Here is a 19,997-nt window from a genome sequence, read left to right as displayed (position 1 = left end):
TAGGTATAACTATATATAATAGATATAAACATCTGAATAGGAATGACATTATTATTTTATTATATTAATTATATAATTTATAACATATATATTACGATATGTGTTACTATATATTACTATTATATCTAATAGATAATATGTATAATATTATAACACAAATTTTTAATATTGCTATATATATTACTATTATACTAGATAATATATACAATATTAACATAACACAAATATATCATTATATAATATTATATATAAAGTCCCAGCATCCATGTAACCATGCTAGTCACAAAACTACAAAAGATTTACTTGAGCCTTCCTTGGCTCCCACCTCCCACCAAAATCTACACTCACTTTTTCTGTTTCCTCAGTTACCATTCACTCCCTTATTCCAATTTGGTTCCTATCACCATCACTCTGCTGAAACTGCTTCCTCTAATATGAACAATAAATGTCTACTTGCTGGATCCTAAGGGGACTTTCTATCCCGTACTTAAATCCTCTCCCCAGGACACTGTTGACCATTCCCCTTTTTGAGATATTCCTTCCCTTGATTTTCATGTCTGAGACAGATGACATGGGATGGAGTATCTCAAAAGGGGGAATGGTCATCTGTCTCTTCTGCTTGTTATACAATCCTTCTAGCTGTACTTTCTCAGACTTCTCTTTATCAGTACACTTCAAATATTAACAGCCCCTGGAATTCTATCCCAAGCCCTGTCATGAAGTCCACGGTTAAAACTTCCACCCCAAAGTAGAAATCTATTTACAAGTCTATGCCTTTAGCCTAGGCTTCTATCCTGAATTCTAAAACCATATATCCATCTATGACCCATGCATACCTCAAACCAAGCATATCTAAAACTAAATTTATCATCTTCCCTTCAGCATCAGCTACCATTTCTCAAGTGAACGGCACCATCCAGTTGCCCAAAAGAAAAAGCTGAGACTCTACCGAGGACCTTCTCCTTGACCATGTAATCAACCACAAAGCCCTATTGATTTCACGTCCTATATTTCTCTTTTCCTGTTCTAATTTCCCTAATTAGCCCCTGCCATGGACTGAGATCCCCCCTACCAAAATACATACGTTGAAGCCCTAAGTGCCAATTGACTGTATTTGGGGTAAGGAAGTAATTAGTTAAATGAGATCATAAGGGTGGGGCCTTAAAACAAAAGGATTAGTGTTCTTATAAGAAGAAACAATAGAGACCTCATTCTTGCTCTCTCTCCGCTTTGTGAGGACACAGTGAGAGAGCAGCCTTCTTCAAGCCAGGAAGAGAGAGAGCCCTTACTAGGAATCAAATTGGCCAGCACCCTCATCTTGGACTTCCTAGTCTTCAGAACTGTGAGAAATAAATTTCTGTTGTTTAAGCCACTCAGTCTGTGATATTTTGTTAAGGCAGCCCTAGCAGTCTAAGACATCCCTCCTCACTTCCTGCCCTATTAGTGTCGCTCTGCTCTAAACCCTCCTCCACTCTCCCACCAGAATGATCTTCCACACACAAAAATATGAGGGCACCTCTTTGCTGAAAGGTCTTCCGTAGCAAGCCACTGCCTAGAAGATAAGATGTAAGCTCATTTGTGTGGTATGGAAGACCCTTCATGATAGGCCCAGCCTTATCTCTTACACCTTAATCCTTTGGCAACACTCAACACTTTTTTTCTGAACAAGCCATGCCTGCCTGCTCGCTCACGTTTCTGTGCCTGGGCACATGCTGTTCCAGCAGCTGGAATGCCTTCCCAGCCTCTGGTTTGTACCAAGCAAACTCCTACTCAGACTTCCTCAAATCTGAACTCATGCCCTACCTCCCTTAAGTTGTGCTCCCATTGTACTTTAAATATACCCCCATACAAGCAATTTACCTTATTGTACTACAATTATTTATTTGCATGTTTGTAAGCCCCTTGAGGTCACAGAATGGCCTTTTCATCTAAGTACAAGTGGCCCTTGAATAACACATGGGTTTGAACTGCACAGGTCCACTTGTACATGGATTTTTGTCGATAGATATGTACTACAGTACTACACAATCAGCGGTTGGTTGAATCAACGGATGCAGAACCCCAGAGAGGGAGAGCCGACTGTAAAGTTATATGAGGATTGGCACCCCTAATTCCTAAGTTGTTCAAGGGTCAACTGAATTCTTCTATAGGGTGTAGCATATAAGTGTTCAATACTTGTGTTCTACATGAATAAATGAAAAAATACCACAGTGGTAGACCCTTAACTGATGCTCCAAAGAGTATTTAATGACTCATTTTTATAATAAATGATAGTAGTACTATTGATGCATTACTAGTATGATCTAATAGTATTAGATCAAAACACCTTTGATATGCAAGAAAGTAAGAGAGTACACCCACCCTGTTACTAAAAGACCTACTTAAGTGATAACTGACATTAAAACTTCTTACTATCCTTACCTCCTTCAGAAGTTCAACACTGTGTTCTAAAAGGTGAATTAAAGATGAGCATTCCCCAGTTATGTTTAAACTGACTTCACAGACACACAGCAGCTGAAGGGTCATCTGGATAAGCTGAATTTTCCAGAAAACAGGATGACGCAAAAGGCTTAAATATACTTCTTCGATAAACAGCATCACTTCTGTTGTCTGTATCAAATCTCTTATCTGTTTGAGAAACAATCTTGCGATATTAAAATAATACACAAACCAAAGGATAATTTTAGCTTATACAAGAAGCTTTACCAATAAATTTTTTTTCCTCTAAACCTATAAAGACTTAAAAGGGATGAAGAAATTTATGTAACTCAGAGAGAGTTAAACCATACAACTCTGCTTTCTCCTTTTGTCACTAACCAAAACACAATTTGCTACTGTTTTTGTTACTGCTGGCTGGCACAAATTCTTTTCATTTATTTTTCTAACAACTCTGAGTGCAGATTTTTAAAGACAAATTACATGACAGTACCAACATGTTGAAGGAAATTAATTAAAGTTGGTTCTGAGTTCTCCAAATGGACTCTCCTTTCTATAATTTCAGCATAGCTACCTGGAAGAAAAGGGTTGGCGTGTTATTCTAATGCACTGCTAAGCCCTTCATCTGAACGAAATTTGCTCAGACAACCTTAACTGAGAGCATCATTTCCACACTTGGCAGATGTAGTGAAAGATGACATTCAAATGGTAGTGTCTTCTCAACTGGCTAATGTATTAGATAGGAAGGACTTGGGTGCTCTTGAAAATCCCAATTCGATTCAAACCCAGCTGTTCTGATCAAAATTCTGGAGTTAGTATTAAGGATATGGTCCTGCTCACAGACACACTGGCATTTCCCAGAGATTACAAACAATGAACCATCTGCTTCAATCAGAAGCCTTGTGTCTGTTAAATTCATCAAGAGGAAAGCCTACAGTTAACCAGCTGTACCTTTCACCAGTCGTTACCACCATAATAACCCAAAATGACTATATGTTATACACAGAGAGAGAAGTTAATTCTGAACAAACAAGAAGAAAAAAAACTATTAAAAGATCAAGGGGAGGAGGCAGCAGAGAATACTTAAGTTATAAAAAATAAATGTGAACAGTTCAGTAGCTAAATTATTTCATTCTTTTGCAAATATACAATGGCAAAGGCAAAAGGCCACCAAGAAAAGAAAGGAATTTAAAACAAAGTAAAGCCCCATGTTTATTTGACAATATATTTCCCTGAGTGCATTTTTTGTACATACTTGAAATTTTCCGTGATAAAAAAAATTTTTGAAAGACAACCTCAGCAACTTAGCATTAAAGGCTCTCTAATCTTTAACATTACCAAAATTCTTAACAAGAATACTTTGTAAGTAATGGCTTCTCTTTATGTAGAAATAGAACATGTGCAATGAATAATATGTGAGATGACAAGAGTCACAATTAAAAAGAACTACTGGGACCAAAGTCAACAGTGAAGTTCAAGGCAGGTTAAGTCCAGAAAAAGACAATTCCATAAATACAAAATGGAAGAACAATTGGAGTGAGAAGAAAAAGAAACAGGAGTTTCACTGACCATCATCTCATTGACCTATGGGTCAATAGGGTTGACAGCTATTTCTCAGGAAAAAAATTTTTAATTAACATGATGGTATTGAAATGCTCAGTATGGATCAGACCACATCTATACTCCTGTATTCAGCTCTAAGAAGAACATTTCATAGTGACACATTCTCAACACCAATAAACTAGAGAATTCCTTGCAAATAACAGTGAAAACTCAAAACCATTTCATGTGGAGAAGTAAAGAAACTGATGAAGAAAAGAAAGGAGGGAGGGAGGGAGTAAAGGATGAAAGGGAAGAAAAGGAAGGAAGAGAGAACACAAGATAGGATGCAGATGGGCTTTTTAAAAAGCTTATTTTGCTTTGTTCTGAGAAGAAAGGGGACTAACGGGTAATCTTAGGAAAATACAGGTCAATTAGAAGTACTTGCTAAAAAAAAATAATAATAAATGGTTGCCTTGCAAAATAGCATGCTTCCTATCATTAAAATATTTAATTAGTTGTGGGATGGTCGTCTCTCAGAGAGGATAAGAACTACCTATAACCCGTGGGAAAATGGATGACATTGCCACTAAGACCCCTCCCAACTCTCAAATTCTTCATTCCAATAAAGTTGATTTGTTAAGTTATTAAATGTATGTATGTCACTAGTCCCATTAGTTCCAAATGATGGATCTCTTTTTTCCTCACCTATCTTGACTATGTTAACAAGCCACAGATTTCCAGAAATACTGCACAGAGCACACTTCTAGAAGTATTTAGGCTTGTCAATATAGTTTGATGACGATGAAGGCAAACATCTACCAAAGAGCACAGAACAGGGTAATGCAAGCATTGTATGGAAAAACTGTACGCTAGTTCAAGACATCCGCCTATACATTGCTTTATTGCCCACACAAAACAAAAGCTTTGGAAAAGCCACAGGAGAATTCACTTGAATTAACTTTTCTCTGCCTTGGTTACAGGAAAGCCTATTTATGAGCTGTAAAAGAGTCACTCTAGTGACTCCTTGCTAACACAAACTTAAAACAGGTCATCTGTGACCTCAAGTGATCACCTTGAAAAATAATCACAGATTCCCTCCATCAGCTAAGCAGCATGATGTTCAGATTCCAGGCAAACAACAAACCTAGATGGTGGGATGGGATACATGAATCACTACACTCAAATCACAGCAAGCTGGCAACTGGAATTTTTTTTAAATCTGTAGTTATAGAGACATTAGCTCAAATTTATCTCTCCCCTGAATTCCCTAAGCATTTTATCCATACCTCTGTATGGATAAAATACTTCATCCATCTACTTTGAATTGTAAGAATATATATACTTGTTTTAGCTCTCTTACTAGACTGTGGTCTTCCCAAGAGCAGGATTCATCAGGGTCACCACATATACTGTAAGGGGACTTGTGAAAACTGGAATCTGGTCAGCACTCAGCTGGTCAAGCCCTGCATCCCTAGGGCTGCATCTGCCCAGAGAGATGCCTTTTTTCCAAACTTACACAAAGAGGACTTTTTTTTTCCTTATAACCCTCTCAGTCTCCAGCACAAGGAAAAACTCAATGCAAAATTATTTTCCCTGAGAAGTCTTTCTTATAGTTTTCATTCCTACTAATCCTAAAATGGACTATGTTGATTTATATTTCTGCGAATTTAGTTAACACTGTATATATTAAAGTGAAATCTAGATTTGTTTCCTTCATCATCTCCAAAACCCTGCAAGCATTTCTAGAGCTGTTTGCCAGATCACATGGGCTCTATTTTATGTACAACAATAACAATCACCACTTACTAATGCTGGTGCTATATTAGTGAAGGAGGAGGAAAGGCCTTACCTGCAAACATGGAACCATGTCGCAACACAGTTGTAGTATCTGTTGTTCCAATATTGATGGTTGTTCTTTGTCACAAAGAACCCGGGGGTGAAGTAAGACTTTGAGCAGAGCTAGTCGGAGTTTAGCATATTCTTGTAACTGGGATGGTTCACAATATAGATACCATAGAAACGGTGCCATTATTTGGATACATGAAACTTCTGACCTGCAAGTAAGTCATGTAACGCATAAGCCAGTAACTGAGTTAAACAGAGTACCAAGCAAGTAAGTGTCAAACATCAACTTAGAGTTGATGACATATCATAAACTATGATACCATTTTTCATGACTCTTCTATTCCACCATGACCCACATAAACCCATGCCAAACAGTTCTTTGTACACTGGGGAGAATGACTCAACACCTGGAACCCACAAGCTTGATGCCCAGGACTAAGAGGGCCTCTACTTGCACACTAGAATAGCATCTACATCTCCAGGACCAGTCTTTGGTGAACATCAGAATCATCTGAGAACCTTTTAGAATTATAGATGTTAGGATCCATTTTTCCAGGAGTATGCATGCATTTTTGGAAAAACTCGACAGGTGAGGTCCTATGTAAAACAAAGACACAGACATCCCAAGAAGATGATGATAACAGTTAACATTTACTTGTCAAGTTGTTAGCACTCAGAGTGTGCAAGTTACTGCACTTTATGCGTTTAAACTCAATCAACCCTCACCACAACCCTATGAAATAAAAATACTATTATCCCATTATGCAGATACAGAAACTGAGACAGAGAGAAGTAAAGTAATTTGTCAAGTCCCTCCTCTTAAGTTCTTCCCACTCAGAGGAGGAAGACTTTACAAATCTTTCGGATCTATTTAGATTACAATACATCCCAATAACTCCAAGTCCAAAGACACTAAAATGCCAGAATGACCTTTCAGATATAAAAATTTGACCATGTCATTAATCAGCTTGAAAAAATTTATGCTTAAGATAAAGTACTTAGCCCAATTCACAAACCCTTCATAATTTGGCCTCTTTCCAGTCTCATTTCTTGCTTTTCTCCACTCTCCACTGAACTACACTAAACTTCTTTCAGATCTCTAATCAAGCCATCTGGGCTTTCTTCTCACCTGCTGTTCCATCTACCTATAATACTCTCCCCTTTCTCCCTAATTTCTATCATCCTCTGCCTAATTTCTATCATCTTTCAGTTCTCCCTTTAAAATGACTTCCTGAGGGCCTTCCCTGATACCTAGCCTTGGTCAGATCCCCATTATGTGCTTGCACAGGATAATGACTTTATTGTCATTTTTTATTTAATATCTCCATCCCCTGACAGACTATAAGCCAATGAGGGCATGAACCATGGATTTCTGTTTAATGCTGTATCCCAAATAACTGTACACACTAGGCCCTCAAAGAAATGCTCAATCATTAAATTAATCGATTCATTTACACTAAGTTATAGAGTAGATTTACAATTAGCATGCATCAATTAAATATCACAATTTTAATATTTTTCATATTGATTATACATAAGTTATTACTAGATAAGATACAAAGATGAACCAGGCATTATCTATCCTTTAGAAGCATATAGTCTAACAGGGACAATCAGCTCTGTTTCTGGACTAGAGAATAGAAAGTGAAAACTGCTAAAAGAAAGGTATAAAGTGCAATACTTATTGGAGGAAATGGCATTTGAGTTATGCTTGACAACATAATTTTATAATACTATACATCCCACAGCAATGTGATTTCAAAACACCATTAATATTAATAAAAATTAAAAAGTTACCAAATTGATAAGATTTAATCTATTCATTCATTCATTTATTTGCTTGACAAAATTTCTGAGTTCCTACAGTATACCATTCACTCTTCTATGTGCTAGAAACCAAGCAAGAAACAAAAGCAGATGAAATCCATGCTCTGATGGAGCTCACAATCTGGAGGGATTTTTTTTTTTTTCCTCATGAGCACAAACACTTACACAATCCATAAAAAACAAAAAGACTTGTGAGTTCATAATTATGAAACATATGGCTTCATCACACCACCCGCTTTAGGAAACTAAAAGAAGTTTCATAGATTAAGCAAACAGACAATGTATGTATGGGTTAGAATATGGAGCAGAAAAGAGATTTAAGAAACATTGTTCCTTCATCTCTCTCTAATAATGTACTCCCCAAAGAATAAATACTAGCCAGGTGTCAAAAACATCCATGAATAGCTTATCAGTTTTCTCCTACTTTGAAATGCTGAAGGTGAAATGCAAGGTTCATTCAAAGAAATATATTTCCAAGATGCTGTTAATATTTGACATTAGGAGCATAATGTTGAGCTTTCCTAGGACAATATATTTTTTAAAAATCTCTGTGGCTTAATCTGTCCTGATTTTAGATTTTGCATTTCCTATGTGGTATCTGATGATCTACTATCACTGCAGTGGGGTATGCAATTAACAGGGCTTAAGGAGAAAAGGGAAATAATAAAACAGATAACCTGAAATCCCAAAGTGATTAAGAATGTTTAAAAATGCAACCAATTGTGCATGTATCTACACACAAGGCTTTCATATATGTTCACCAAGGATGGAGAAGCAGTGGGAAAAGACTTGGAATGAAAATCAAAACACTGAGCCTTTGGGCCCAACTCTGCCACTAGCCATGTGACCTTGAGGAAGTCATTTAATGTTGCTCTCCTTAGTTCCCTCATCTGAAAAACTATGTGTTAGACTAGATAATCTTGAAGTATCCAGCCCTAAAGACCTTGACATCATTGTCAATTTACCCAATTCTCGGTTCTATAATGGTGAAGTCTTAACACCACAGGCCTTCTACAAATCAGTGCAGAATTTAACTGGAGAATCATGCCCCCAAAAATCTAGCACGAAGATACACTGCTATTTCAGGACATCTGTTGATACATTCTATTAAAAGTGAACCCATACATTTAGGCTAGCACCTTTCTACTCTACCACCTCCAGCGAGGTTTTTTCCCACATTTGTAATACAGTTTGTAATACAGCTATATTCTTTGTGTGACTTGATAGCTCATTCCTTTTTTCATTCCTGGGATCTTTCATTCCATTTCTGGGATATATATATACATACATACACACACACACACACACACACACACACATATATTTGCATACATTAAAGTTCATTTTTTGTGCTGTAAAATTCTATGGGTATTGATAAATGCATAGTATCATGTATCCACCATTACAATGTCATATGAAATATTTTTACTGCCTTAAAAATCCTCTGTACTTCACCTTTTTAACCCTACCTCCCTCCCCCCAACAAACCCCTAGAAAGCACTAATCTGTTTGCCACTCTATAGTTTTACATTTTCCAGAATGTTATGTAAATGGAATTATACAGCATGTACACTTTTCAAAAAAAAAAAAAAGTGAACCCAGCTACTCTAATCAACAATTCCTAACACAGAAAGAGCTAGAATACAAGCTATTGTCACAACATTTTGTCTCCTTCCTATAGTTGTGAATCACTATTTATATTCTTATTAAATTACCAAACTTCCTTCATTACCTTCTAAATGACAGTGTAAAAACTAAGTTAACTTACTCTAAAATTAAATCTCAAGAAACTAACAGTCTGCTGAAAATGTAAGCAGTGATCAATTTCATCCTGCAAAGAACCATCTCATAGTGCAAAAGTAGAAATGAGACAACTGTAATTATTCTTTGCAAATAAATATAAAATAATTTAAAACTTCTAAAAAGCTCTAGATAGCATACTCTAACACTCCAGAACTCAAATGAAAGGAATAAGTCAATGAAAGCTTATCCATAAATAAACCAAACTCAATTAATAATCTCATCTTCTTATGACTATCTGGACATACATCATTAGAAGAACTACTTCCAAATTCCAATATAATACTCCTTTGAAATGAAACAACCAAAAAGTAAGTTAATTACTTGCTGACTAACTAAAGCTTTGGAAAAGAGAGATATTTGTAAGGATTACCCTAAAAACAAGCTTAATAACAAATATGGCACATCAGCAGCAACATCTTTTATAAAGTATCCCAATCTATTTAACAAGAGAAACTTCATTAAACAAATGTTTATAAATTTGTTATTTTTGCTTCTGACATGGATGAACAAAGACTTTTTTTAGTAAATATTAATATCTTACCTTTGAAAATGCAGTCCTAGGTGAGGGAAGAGAGGATGATAATAATGTTTATTTTAAGGTATTCGTTCAATTGTTACATGGACTTTTATCACTGGCAGATGATTACAAGGTTCCCTATATCTCTTTAAAACTTCCTGTAGCAGTAAATCCTGCCTGGAAATTCCATCTAAAATTGAAGTTATAGACTCAGAAACAATGTTCTAATACATTGTATGTATAGGACACTCCAAGACCTTCAAGAGCAAGAGCACATGAACGTAGCTAGTGTGGTAAATGTAACTCAGGCATTGGATTACATGGGACAATGGTACCATCCCATCATGACCTTGTGTGACATACTAAGCATGCAGTGATATTATATTTTAGGAGGCACTCTACAACCCACTGCCTGGGCCCCACCAATCTGTGAGCCTCATGTGTATACATATATAAATTCAACATTTATAAAGCACCCAAAAATGTGCCAGGCATTATTAATACGAAGAATACTGAGACACAGTCCCTGCCCTCAAGAAAGTAAGAAAGTTTCACAGTTAATGGAGGAGAATAATTATAAGACCATGCAGTAAGTATAATGATGTTAGAAATCACAACTGAAGTTACTAAGGGAGCATGTAAAAGAGACACCTAATTCAGCCTGTGGTAAGTAAACACTTCCTAGGAGAGACAATACCTAAACAGAGATTTTTTTTTTTTTTTAGTTTTGTGGCCACACCACACAGCATGTAGGATCTTAATTCCCCGACCAGGAATCAAACCCGTGCCCCTTGCAGTGGAAGCGCGGAGTCTTAACCTCTAGACCACCAGGCAAGTCCCTAAACAGAGATTTAAAATAGAGAAATTAATCAAGAAAGGGCTAGGGTATTAGTCAGAAAAGGGCTGGGATGAGATTCAAGAGAGTAAGATAGATACTAATAAGCAAAAGCACAGAGGCGAGGAAACAGCACTGTTTCCTGTGTGGAACCAAAGCAAGTCGGTGTATTGCTGAAATACATAATTCATAAATTATGAGATAAAGATAGGAGAAAATAAAATTGGTGAAACAGCTCATACACAGAGCCTAGCATGACATAATAGATTTCGTCCTGTAGCCCAGGGATTTTCCAACTATTTCAGAGACCAAACTATGGTTTTCCAATAGAAAGCTTCCATAAGATATCAACACGTAAAAAAATAGTCTATAAGAAAAAGAGCTGAAGGGGTGCAAGGGTGTTTCCATGCTTAGCCTATACATTGCAAGTGCAGTTTGAAAATCACAGCTGCAGCGACTTAAGAAAGGGAGTGATGCAATAAGATCTGCTCTCTTGATGCGTCACCCTGATGGATGCTTAGAGAATGGCCTTGAGCAGGACGAGATCGGAGGCAGAGATGCCAGTTAGGAATAGGTGGCAATAGCCACAGTAAGAGATGACAGCCTGAGCCAGTGCCATAGTAATAAGGATGTGAGAAAGCTTTGAGGACCATCAGAAGGCAGAAGGCCTTGGTGAACCTAAACTAACTGCACATATGGCAGCTATCTGGTCCCAGTTGGCAGGACTGCTTAATCCCAACTGGCACTGGTTTCTAATGGAGAGATTAACTCACTAATCAATTTCCAGAGGGAAGAACCTGTCTTCCATATGTACCATGTAGTAGTTTACCAAATATTTCCAATCAACTTTCCCAACTAACCAATGCTTAGCTTATTTAATAATAGCTTTTCTCATAGTCAATATTTCAACAATCAGTAAATCTGGTAGGATTTTTTTCTCTTACTCTTAAAAAGAAAATAGAAAACTATATCCTGCTCTAAGACATTTCTTTACTTCAGGAGAAAACATTACAGTCAAAGCAGCTTAAAAGAAAAACTCTAAAATTAGCATATACTATTCATCTCCCTCATTTATTTTATTTTACATTACCTTTCAGGGCATTGCTGGAAAAAAGTTGTCAGCTGTTGCAAAAGTACTGGCCAGCAATCAGGTCTGTGTTCAAGCACAGTGATCAAAGGCTGAGGATGGTTTCTGAAAAACAGAAAGTCACGTTGGAAGCTGTCATTTCAGGACTACACCTTTTTAATATCTAAATATAGCTACAAAAAAGCCACTACCATCTAGATTCAAAATTGTCACAAAACTATCATTTGCTGCATTTGTTGCAGAGTTGGCTCATTAGAACTATGTTTTTCCTATATCTAATTCTTTTCCAGAAAAGAGAATAAACCTGGGTCTTAGAGACCCAAATTTGACAGCAGACTCTGCCATTTAATAGCGCTATGACTTTGGCCAAGCGTCTCAATCCAGTAGCTCTTTCATATCCATCCCCTTGATTCCTGCATTCTTGGAAATCACTGGCCACCTCCTCCTCTTGCTGATCTCTTTCCAAACCTGGAAGGTTCCATTTCCTCTAACACTGCCCCAACCTATAAGCACTATCTCTCCGTCTCTGTTCCCACTTACCCCCATTTTTCTCAGTATATGGTTCTGTGTTTCCCCAGTATACTTAAGGTGAGAAAAAAGAAAATATTTCTCCCATATCAAATAACAAACTCTGTAAATTATAAATTCTTGAAATTTCTGTTGAACAAGGACAAATCTTTTATCTGGGCTACATCGATTAAGATACCTAAAAGACTATATAAAATTAAAGATCTGAAATGTGAAGGATCCTCATATAATGGGGTTTTTAAAAAAAAAGGAAAAAAGCACAAATTATTTTAAATAGTTCAAAAAGTCTACTAGAAATTGTAAATTCATTAGCTTTTTAAACTATGAAGTACTAAACAAAGTTTTGATGTGGCTTTTTTTTTTTTTTTTTTTTTTTTTATGGCTGTGTTGGGTCTTCGTTTCTGTGCGAGGGCTTTCTCTAGTTGCGGCAAGCGGGGGCCACTCTTCATCGCGGTGCGCGGGCCTGTCACTATCGCGGCCTCTCTTGTTGCGGAGCACAGGCTCCAGACGCGCAGGCTCAGTAGTTGTGGCTCATGGGCCTAGTCGCTCCGCGGCATGTGGGATCTTCCCAGACCAGGGCTCGAACCCGTGTCCCCTGCACTGGCAGGCAGACTCTCAACCACTGCGCCACCAGGGAAGCCCTGATGTGGCTTTTTTTATTGTTAGTTTCAGGTGTACAGCAAACTGATTCAGTTATACATAAATACATATGTATATATCTATATTCTTTTTTTCAATTTTTTTCCATTATAGGTTATTACAAGATACTGAATAGTTTCCTGTGCTATACAGTAAATCCTTGTTATTTACCTATTTTATATATAGTAGTGTGCATCTATTAATCCCATACTTCCAATTTATCCCTCCCCTCTCCCTTCCCCTTTGATAACCATAAGTTTGTTTTCTACATCTGTGAGTCTGTTTCTGTTTTGCAAATAAGTTCATTCATACTATTTTTTATTTTTTTTAAGATGTTTTTTGATGTGGACCATATTTAAAGTCTTTATTGAATTTGTTACAATTTTGCTTCTGTTTTATGTTTTGGTTTTTTGGCTGTGAGGCATGTGGGATCTTAGCTCTCCAACCAGGGATCAAACCCACACCCCTTGCTTTGGAAGGCGAAGTCTTAACCACTGGACCGATGGGAAGTCCCCATACTGTTTTTTAGATTCCACATATAAGTGATGTCATAGAATATTTGTCTTTCTCTGTCTGACTTACTTCACTTATATGATCATCTCTAGGTCCATCCATGTTGCTGCAAATGGCATTATTTCATTCTTTTTTTAATTTATCTTTTTAACTTTTAATTTTATTTTGTAGTTGATTAACAATGTTGTGTTAGTTCAGGTGTACAGCAAAGTGATTCAGTTATACATATATGTGTATCTATTGTTTTTCAAATTTTTTTAAAAATTAAAAATGTTATTTGAAAAAAATTCAAAGCATATAGATGCATCTATCTTTTTTACATAAAAAGAATCATATGCATAATACTTATCTTTAATCTTAATTTTTAACCCAATAATATAGCACTAGCAATGTTTAAAAAAAGAAAAAGATCAGTCACACCCAAATGATTTTTTAAAACAGCCTTCTTGGTGGTTCTCAAAATGGGATCGCCTTACCAGCAATATCAGCATCACCTGGGAACTTGTTAGAAATGAAAATAAATTCTCAGGCCTCAGCCAGACCTAATAAATAGCTCTCCAGACAATACTGATGCACTGCTATAAAGCAGTGGTGCTCAACCCTGCTTGCATGTTTGATTCATCTGTGGAGCTCTTTTTAAAATACCAATGCCCAGGCTTCAATTATACTGGGGTTGCTAGGAGTGGAGCCCATGCATTAGTAATTTTTAAAAACTCTTCCAGCAATTCCAATGTGTTGCCAGATTGAAAACCGGTACAAGTGAAAAACCACAGAAGAGGGAGGTTAGGAGTTGGGAAGTTTTCTGATTTTTCTCTCTCTTAAACAGAAAAGTATGGCAGATCCATCACACTGAAACCCTCATGTTAAACACCTCTCTGACACTACTACACAGTTTCTGGGTATTATAACACCATCTCTGTATTTTCTCCTCAACCTCACCTAATCTATTAGACACTAACTTCACATGCTGGCAGCCTCCTGTTTGTTAAAGCACAGGCTATTTCTGACTGATCAGATTACTGCCATTGCTAAGGGATCGCTCCAAGCAACTTTTAATGCCAAAACTCAAAGATCCTATCAAAATCACATTTCCAAATTCCAAACTCTTTGGCAGTTAAACCTATCTAGAATTTGCTTCTGCTCTAGTTGCTACAGATATGAAGACACAAATGTTACAAATCCTTAAAGCCTCTCAAGTATGTCACATCAGCCAAACTTCTTAGATTACGAATTCAGTAGGTCATGTTCAAGTGAACATGAATAAAAAGGAAAGAACAGCAACTGCAATTATTTTAGCTATGGGTTTTCCTTCTGACAAGCACCATATTGAAATGAGGAGCATCAGATATGACCATCTATTAATCCTCCAGCTAATGGTGGCATTTATGACTATTTAAGAAGAAAATCCAACAAGTTGTCACATAGTTTTTGTGTGATCATAAAGCACTTAAGTGCTTTGCAATACTCTTCCCTTATAAGTCACCCCCTAACTCTTCCCACCCCTCAAATTCCCACCCCCAAAAACTGTCAAGAATCTATCTCCTGTTTAAAAACTGTTAAGAATCTATCTCCTTTTAAAAACAGTCTTGTCCAGATTAAATCAGATCAACAGAGGTAAGAGATAGTAGTTTTAAAGTAGGATTAGGAATGATGCATATATAGCAAACAACTCTGTTATAATTTAGCTTCTACCTCACTGGAATTGTGGGACCCACTCTGCTTTGTTGCATGAAGTTGAAGGCCTGCTTTGCTAGCACTGGGGTTCAGCAAATTCTATTTAGTATCTCAGACTTAAAACTCTAAAGATGAGATTAAGAAGAATATAAAATAGGGATTTATCCAGATTAATTACTGACTTAGACATCTGGATAATTAACTTTTCCAGAGAACTGATTATGTCAGATCCAAGTGGAAATACTATAGGAATAATATACAATATTGATTCCAAGAAGTTAAAAACCTCGAGGGAGAAAGGAAGTCCAAATTAAAAACGTTGAATATTACTACTGATTAACATTGATTACCAATATTATACTATTTCAACTGAGTACAACTAACCTAAAATCAATTATAATTGCCAAAATTTTGTTTTAATACTTTGAGCAAAGAATGAATTTGAAGCAAAGAGCTAAATTCTCCCTTGTGAATCATCAAATTGGTATGTGAATACACATATAAAATAATATGTAAAGCCTTATGCTTTATAGAATGGACACAGTTTTTAATTCAATATACTTTATCGTGCAACTGCCATACATGAGGGGTTCTCAATCTTGGCACTACTGACATTTGGAATCAGATAATTCTTTGTTGTGGGCATTGTTCAATGCACTATAGGATGTTTAAGAGCATTCCTGACCTCTACCCACTAGATGCTAATAGCATTCAACCTAGGCACATGACAATCGAAAATGTCTCCAGACATTACCAAGTGTCCCCTGGGGCCACGGTTGTCCCTGGTTAAGAACCACTGCACTAGGTAAAATGGCAAGCACTATGAGGCACGAAACTCACTAAAACATGGTATTAGCCCTGAGTTATTCAAAAAGACTATTATCCCACCTTCATCCTTCTTTATACTGAACCAAAAGCAATCAATCGATCATGCTCAAAATTTGAAGGTTCTTATGGAAATATAATCATCAAATATTAACATTAGATGCACAAGAGTAACGGTAGAGTAGAAACTAGAAGACTTAAAATGGAAAACAAATGTAAAATTATTCCTTTGCAAAACATAGAAGCATGTTCCAAAATAAACAAACAGCATTAAATATTATGCATGCTAATTTGGTATGATAGAAAAGAGTTATTTTCCATTTAAAATATTATAAATAGAGCATTTAAAATGTCATAAGGAAAGCAATTATACTCCAATGAAGATGTTTAAAAAAAAATGTCATAAGGCTAAGTATAGTTCACTCCTGAAATATTCAAGGATTGATTCTTAAATTAATGGATTATTCAAGATTTTTCTTTTCTTTCTTCTCACTCACTGCTTGTTAGCCACTTCTTTCAAGTACCTCACTTCTTTCAAGTACCTCCAACTGAGAAAGGTCAAGGTAAATGGAAGAATCCACAATTTAAATTAAATTTTGCTCTTCATTAGAAGGACTGTTGATCAAAAAAAGAAATAACGTGGTACAAAAGAACACCAAAACAAAACGTGGGTTATGCCTTAAAATGTCAATTATACCCAAACCCGGTATTCAAGGCATAAAGAGTAAGTTGCCTAAAACACTTTATTCAAAGTGATAGATGGGTTGAACATACAATCAACATGATCACTTGTAAAGCAAACAGTGACAGACAATAAGCTCTACAATTATGAAAAACAAACACAAATGTGGGACACTGAAATCATTATTATTATTTATATAAGCAGGGCCTACATAGCATCATCCAAATCATTTACTGTTACGCTGCCACAACCATGTCTCAGAAGAAAAACTAGAAGTGGAGAGGTGATGTGAAATAGTGGAGGGAAAACATTGAATTAAAAGAGGCAAGAGTTCGAAATTCACATTGTGTCTCTGCAACAAACTGTGTAATCTCAAGCAAGAGAATTAACCTCTCTTGGGCAAAGTTTCTTCATCTGTAAAATGAGGAAATCAGACTAAGTACCTTCCAGTGCTAAAGTTATAGAACCCAAGTCACCCATTAAAGCCCTAATCTTCGTACTGCTCGGGACCAGAGGTGGAACCAAATCCTGTAAAGGCAGAAACCAATAAAGATGGCTCTCAACTATTAATAATTCTATGCCAAGCTTAAATGGCTTTAAGGCCAACGTCTAATAAAATCTAAGGCCTCAAAACAGAGGTCTCCTATTTTTATCTCAAAGAAATAAAGCATCCTATATTTTTTACTTGAGAGAGAAATGCAGTGCTATATCCAGAATAAGCCCACAGAAAATTTTAAATCAAGATTTCCTAACTCTTGAGACATCCAGTAGATTCTGTTTTCTTCTTAAAAGAGAATAACATTGTTTCTAAAATTGAAATCAATACAAACCAGGCAATCAGGTCACCCTTCATTGGCCTCTAGTGCCTCTAATTTCTCCTTCACTGTGTGGTTATTATTATTGTTGCTGTTGCTGTTGTTATTGTTGTTTTTCTGCCATAGATGAGCCAATTTGTTGTATGTTCTTTGGCACTTTCCCATTTCATGATTTGTAAATGTTTTAACTGCCATTTTAAGTAAAGCATTTAATACAGTAACTAGCACACAGAATATTCCATAAATGGGGTACTATTATGATTATCATGCAGGTAAATTTTTATCTTAAACTAGAGCATAAGCAGCTTGAAAGCTGGGTGTCTATCTTCTTACTCTTATGTTTCCCTTTCAGTGCCAAATGCACATCTAAAATAAATGTAACAAACACACACTTTCCCCAAAGCACCTTTTTAAACTCTTTGAATGGATCATGAAAAACCAACATCACAACCCCTCTAAGTACATTGTTTCAAAGTCCACATTGTTCGGAGAAAAAAAGCACAGAGGAAGCATGCAGAGTTGGTACCTAATACTTCAGGGCTCCCTGCCCTTTAATAACATTGTCAACAACACAGAGCAGTGCATGCATCTTAGCAGAATGGAGCGGGGGAGGGAGTAAATGATAAATTCGTGGTGCCACTAGACTAGCACAGAGACAACGATAAAATAAGGTAGGTAACTAGATTCACCTTTCCAAGTATAAATACATCAATCTTAATAGAAAAGAGGGAGCAAAAAAAAAAATTAGTCTTGTAGTAGGCAAAAAGCAAGAGTTATTTGTAACCTTTAGGTCACCTCAACCTTTCTGCTACATCTCTGAATGTAGGAAAGCTATGATTTGATTTACATCTTAAATTCAGCGATAGACACAGATTGCGTTTTCTGTGTGAGGAAACAATGCCCGCAGTCACCATGCATTTTCATGTATGCAGCTGTGACCCTGGCGCTTTCAGAAGCATAGCATAGCACTTACTACATCAAATATGCATTTTAAAAGCATGTCTCTACCTGCTCTGAATTTTGATTTGAAAGAGCTGGTTAGAAGCCAAAGTGGGATTAAAAAAAAAAAAAGCTCTGCAGATTTTAAGATAAAAAATGCATAATAGGGACTTCACTGGTGGCTCAGTGGTTAAGAATCCACCTGCCAATGCAGGGGACAAGGGTTCGATCCCTGGTCCGGGAAGATCCCACATGCCTCGAAGCAACTAAGCCCATACGCCACAACTACTGAGCCTGCACTCTAGAGCCCATGAGCCACAACTACTGGGCCCGTGCACCGCAGCGGCTGAAGCCCACGCCCCTAGAGCCTGTGCTCCGCAACAGGAGAGGCCACCGCAGTGAGAGGCCCACTCACTGCAGCGAAGAGTGGCCCTCGCTCGCCACAATTGGAGAAAGCCTGTGCGCAGTAACGAAGACCCAACTCAGCCAAAAAAAAAAAAAAAAAAATGCATAATAAAAATTGTTAAGATTCCACAATGAATATTACTATAAAAAAGAAAAATTAAACAATAATTGTGAATCATTATCTATCCTATAGAGTCTTAAGACAATGCATTTCATCCTTTCCAGAAAAAGAAGACTTGGAGCAAAAATTATTTCAATTTTGATATTTTTGACTAATTTTCTTTTTTCTTTAGGTCTATAACGCAGATAGGGAAAAGATAAGATCTCTTTGAAAAGAGACTTCATATCACAATGGTTCTGCCCTCACAATGAACCTTTCCCAGGATCCCTATTTTGAGAGGCAGGGTTTTAATGCAAAGGTGTCTGCCAATGTCAGAAGTCTGGAACTATTTTAGGTACAAGGTGATGGCTGGGGGGAAACACACAGATATGGAGGGGTCCAAAACGTCTATTACTAAGTTACATTCTTGATTGGGGTGGGGCGGTGGGAAACTAGAGATAAGATAAATAGGCTAAGGTAAAAATTACAACATTTTATGTTCTTCAAGACATTTATCAGCAAATTACCATACCAATTTTCAAATTAAGCATGCACACTTAGAAGAACTTATAAAATATTTTCTAGTGGCAATTGCTAACTGGCAAATTGTATAATATGTATAGATTATTATTTAGGTCTGATTTTAAATCCCAAGTGTAAACTCCAGGTGATTGGAATCATAAACTGTGAACAAAGACTTCCCTGGGTGGGAAAGAGGAGAGAAAAGAGGAAGTGAAAACAGAAGCAAAACATGCAGTGCCACAGAAAGAATCAAACTGCAAAAAGACAGATGGGGGACTTCCCTGGCAGTCCAGTGGTTAAGACTCTACACTTCTACTTCTGGGGGTTCGGGTTCAATCCATGGTTGGGGAACTAAGGTCCCACATGCTGAAAAATAAAAAAGACAGATGGCCCTTGGAACGTATTACTGGCTATGCTTCCCTGATTACTGCCCTAGCTTCTTTCTTATCCTCAACTCTACTGA

The 19,997-nt window shown here is 36.8% G+C and overlaps 1 protein-coding gene across 5 annotated transcripts in view; it reads right to left on the bottom strand.

Moving 5' to 3' along the window:
• Nucleotides 1–19,997, bottom strand: part of FOCAD (focadhesin) — a 311,119-nt gene that overhangs the window by 221,929 nt on the left and 69,193 nt on the right. For all 5 annotated transcript variants that reach the window (XM_068553655.1, XM_068553654.1, XM_068553656.1 and 2 more), the window contains 3 exons: nucleotides 11,896–11,997; nucleotides 5,828–6,032; nucleotides 2,422–2,628 (listed from right to left, as the gene is read on the bottom strand). In XM_068553655.1, the coding sequence (XP_068409756.1) occupies nucleotides 2,422–2,628; nucleotides 5,828–6,032; nucleotides 11,896–11,997 (514 nt within the window). The remainder of the gene's footprint in view (nucleotides 1–2,421; nucleotides 2,629–5,827; nucleotides 6,033–11,895; nucleotides 11,998–19,997) is intronic.

This window comes from Eschrichtius robustus, chromosome 10 (genome assembly GCF_028021215.1).
Source record: "Eschrichtius robustus isolate mEscRob2 chromosome 10, mEscRob2.pri, whole genome shotgun sequence".
Lineage (NCBI taxonomy): Eukaryota > Metazoa > Chordata > Mammalia > Artiodactyla > Eschrichtiidae > Eschrichtius > Eschrichtius robustus.
Note: the sequence above shows the minus strand (reverse complement) of the source record. Positions and strands in the feature narration are given on the sequence as shown.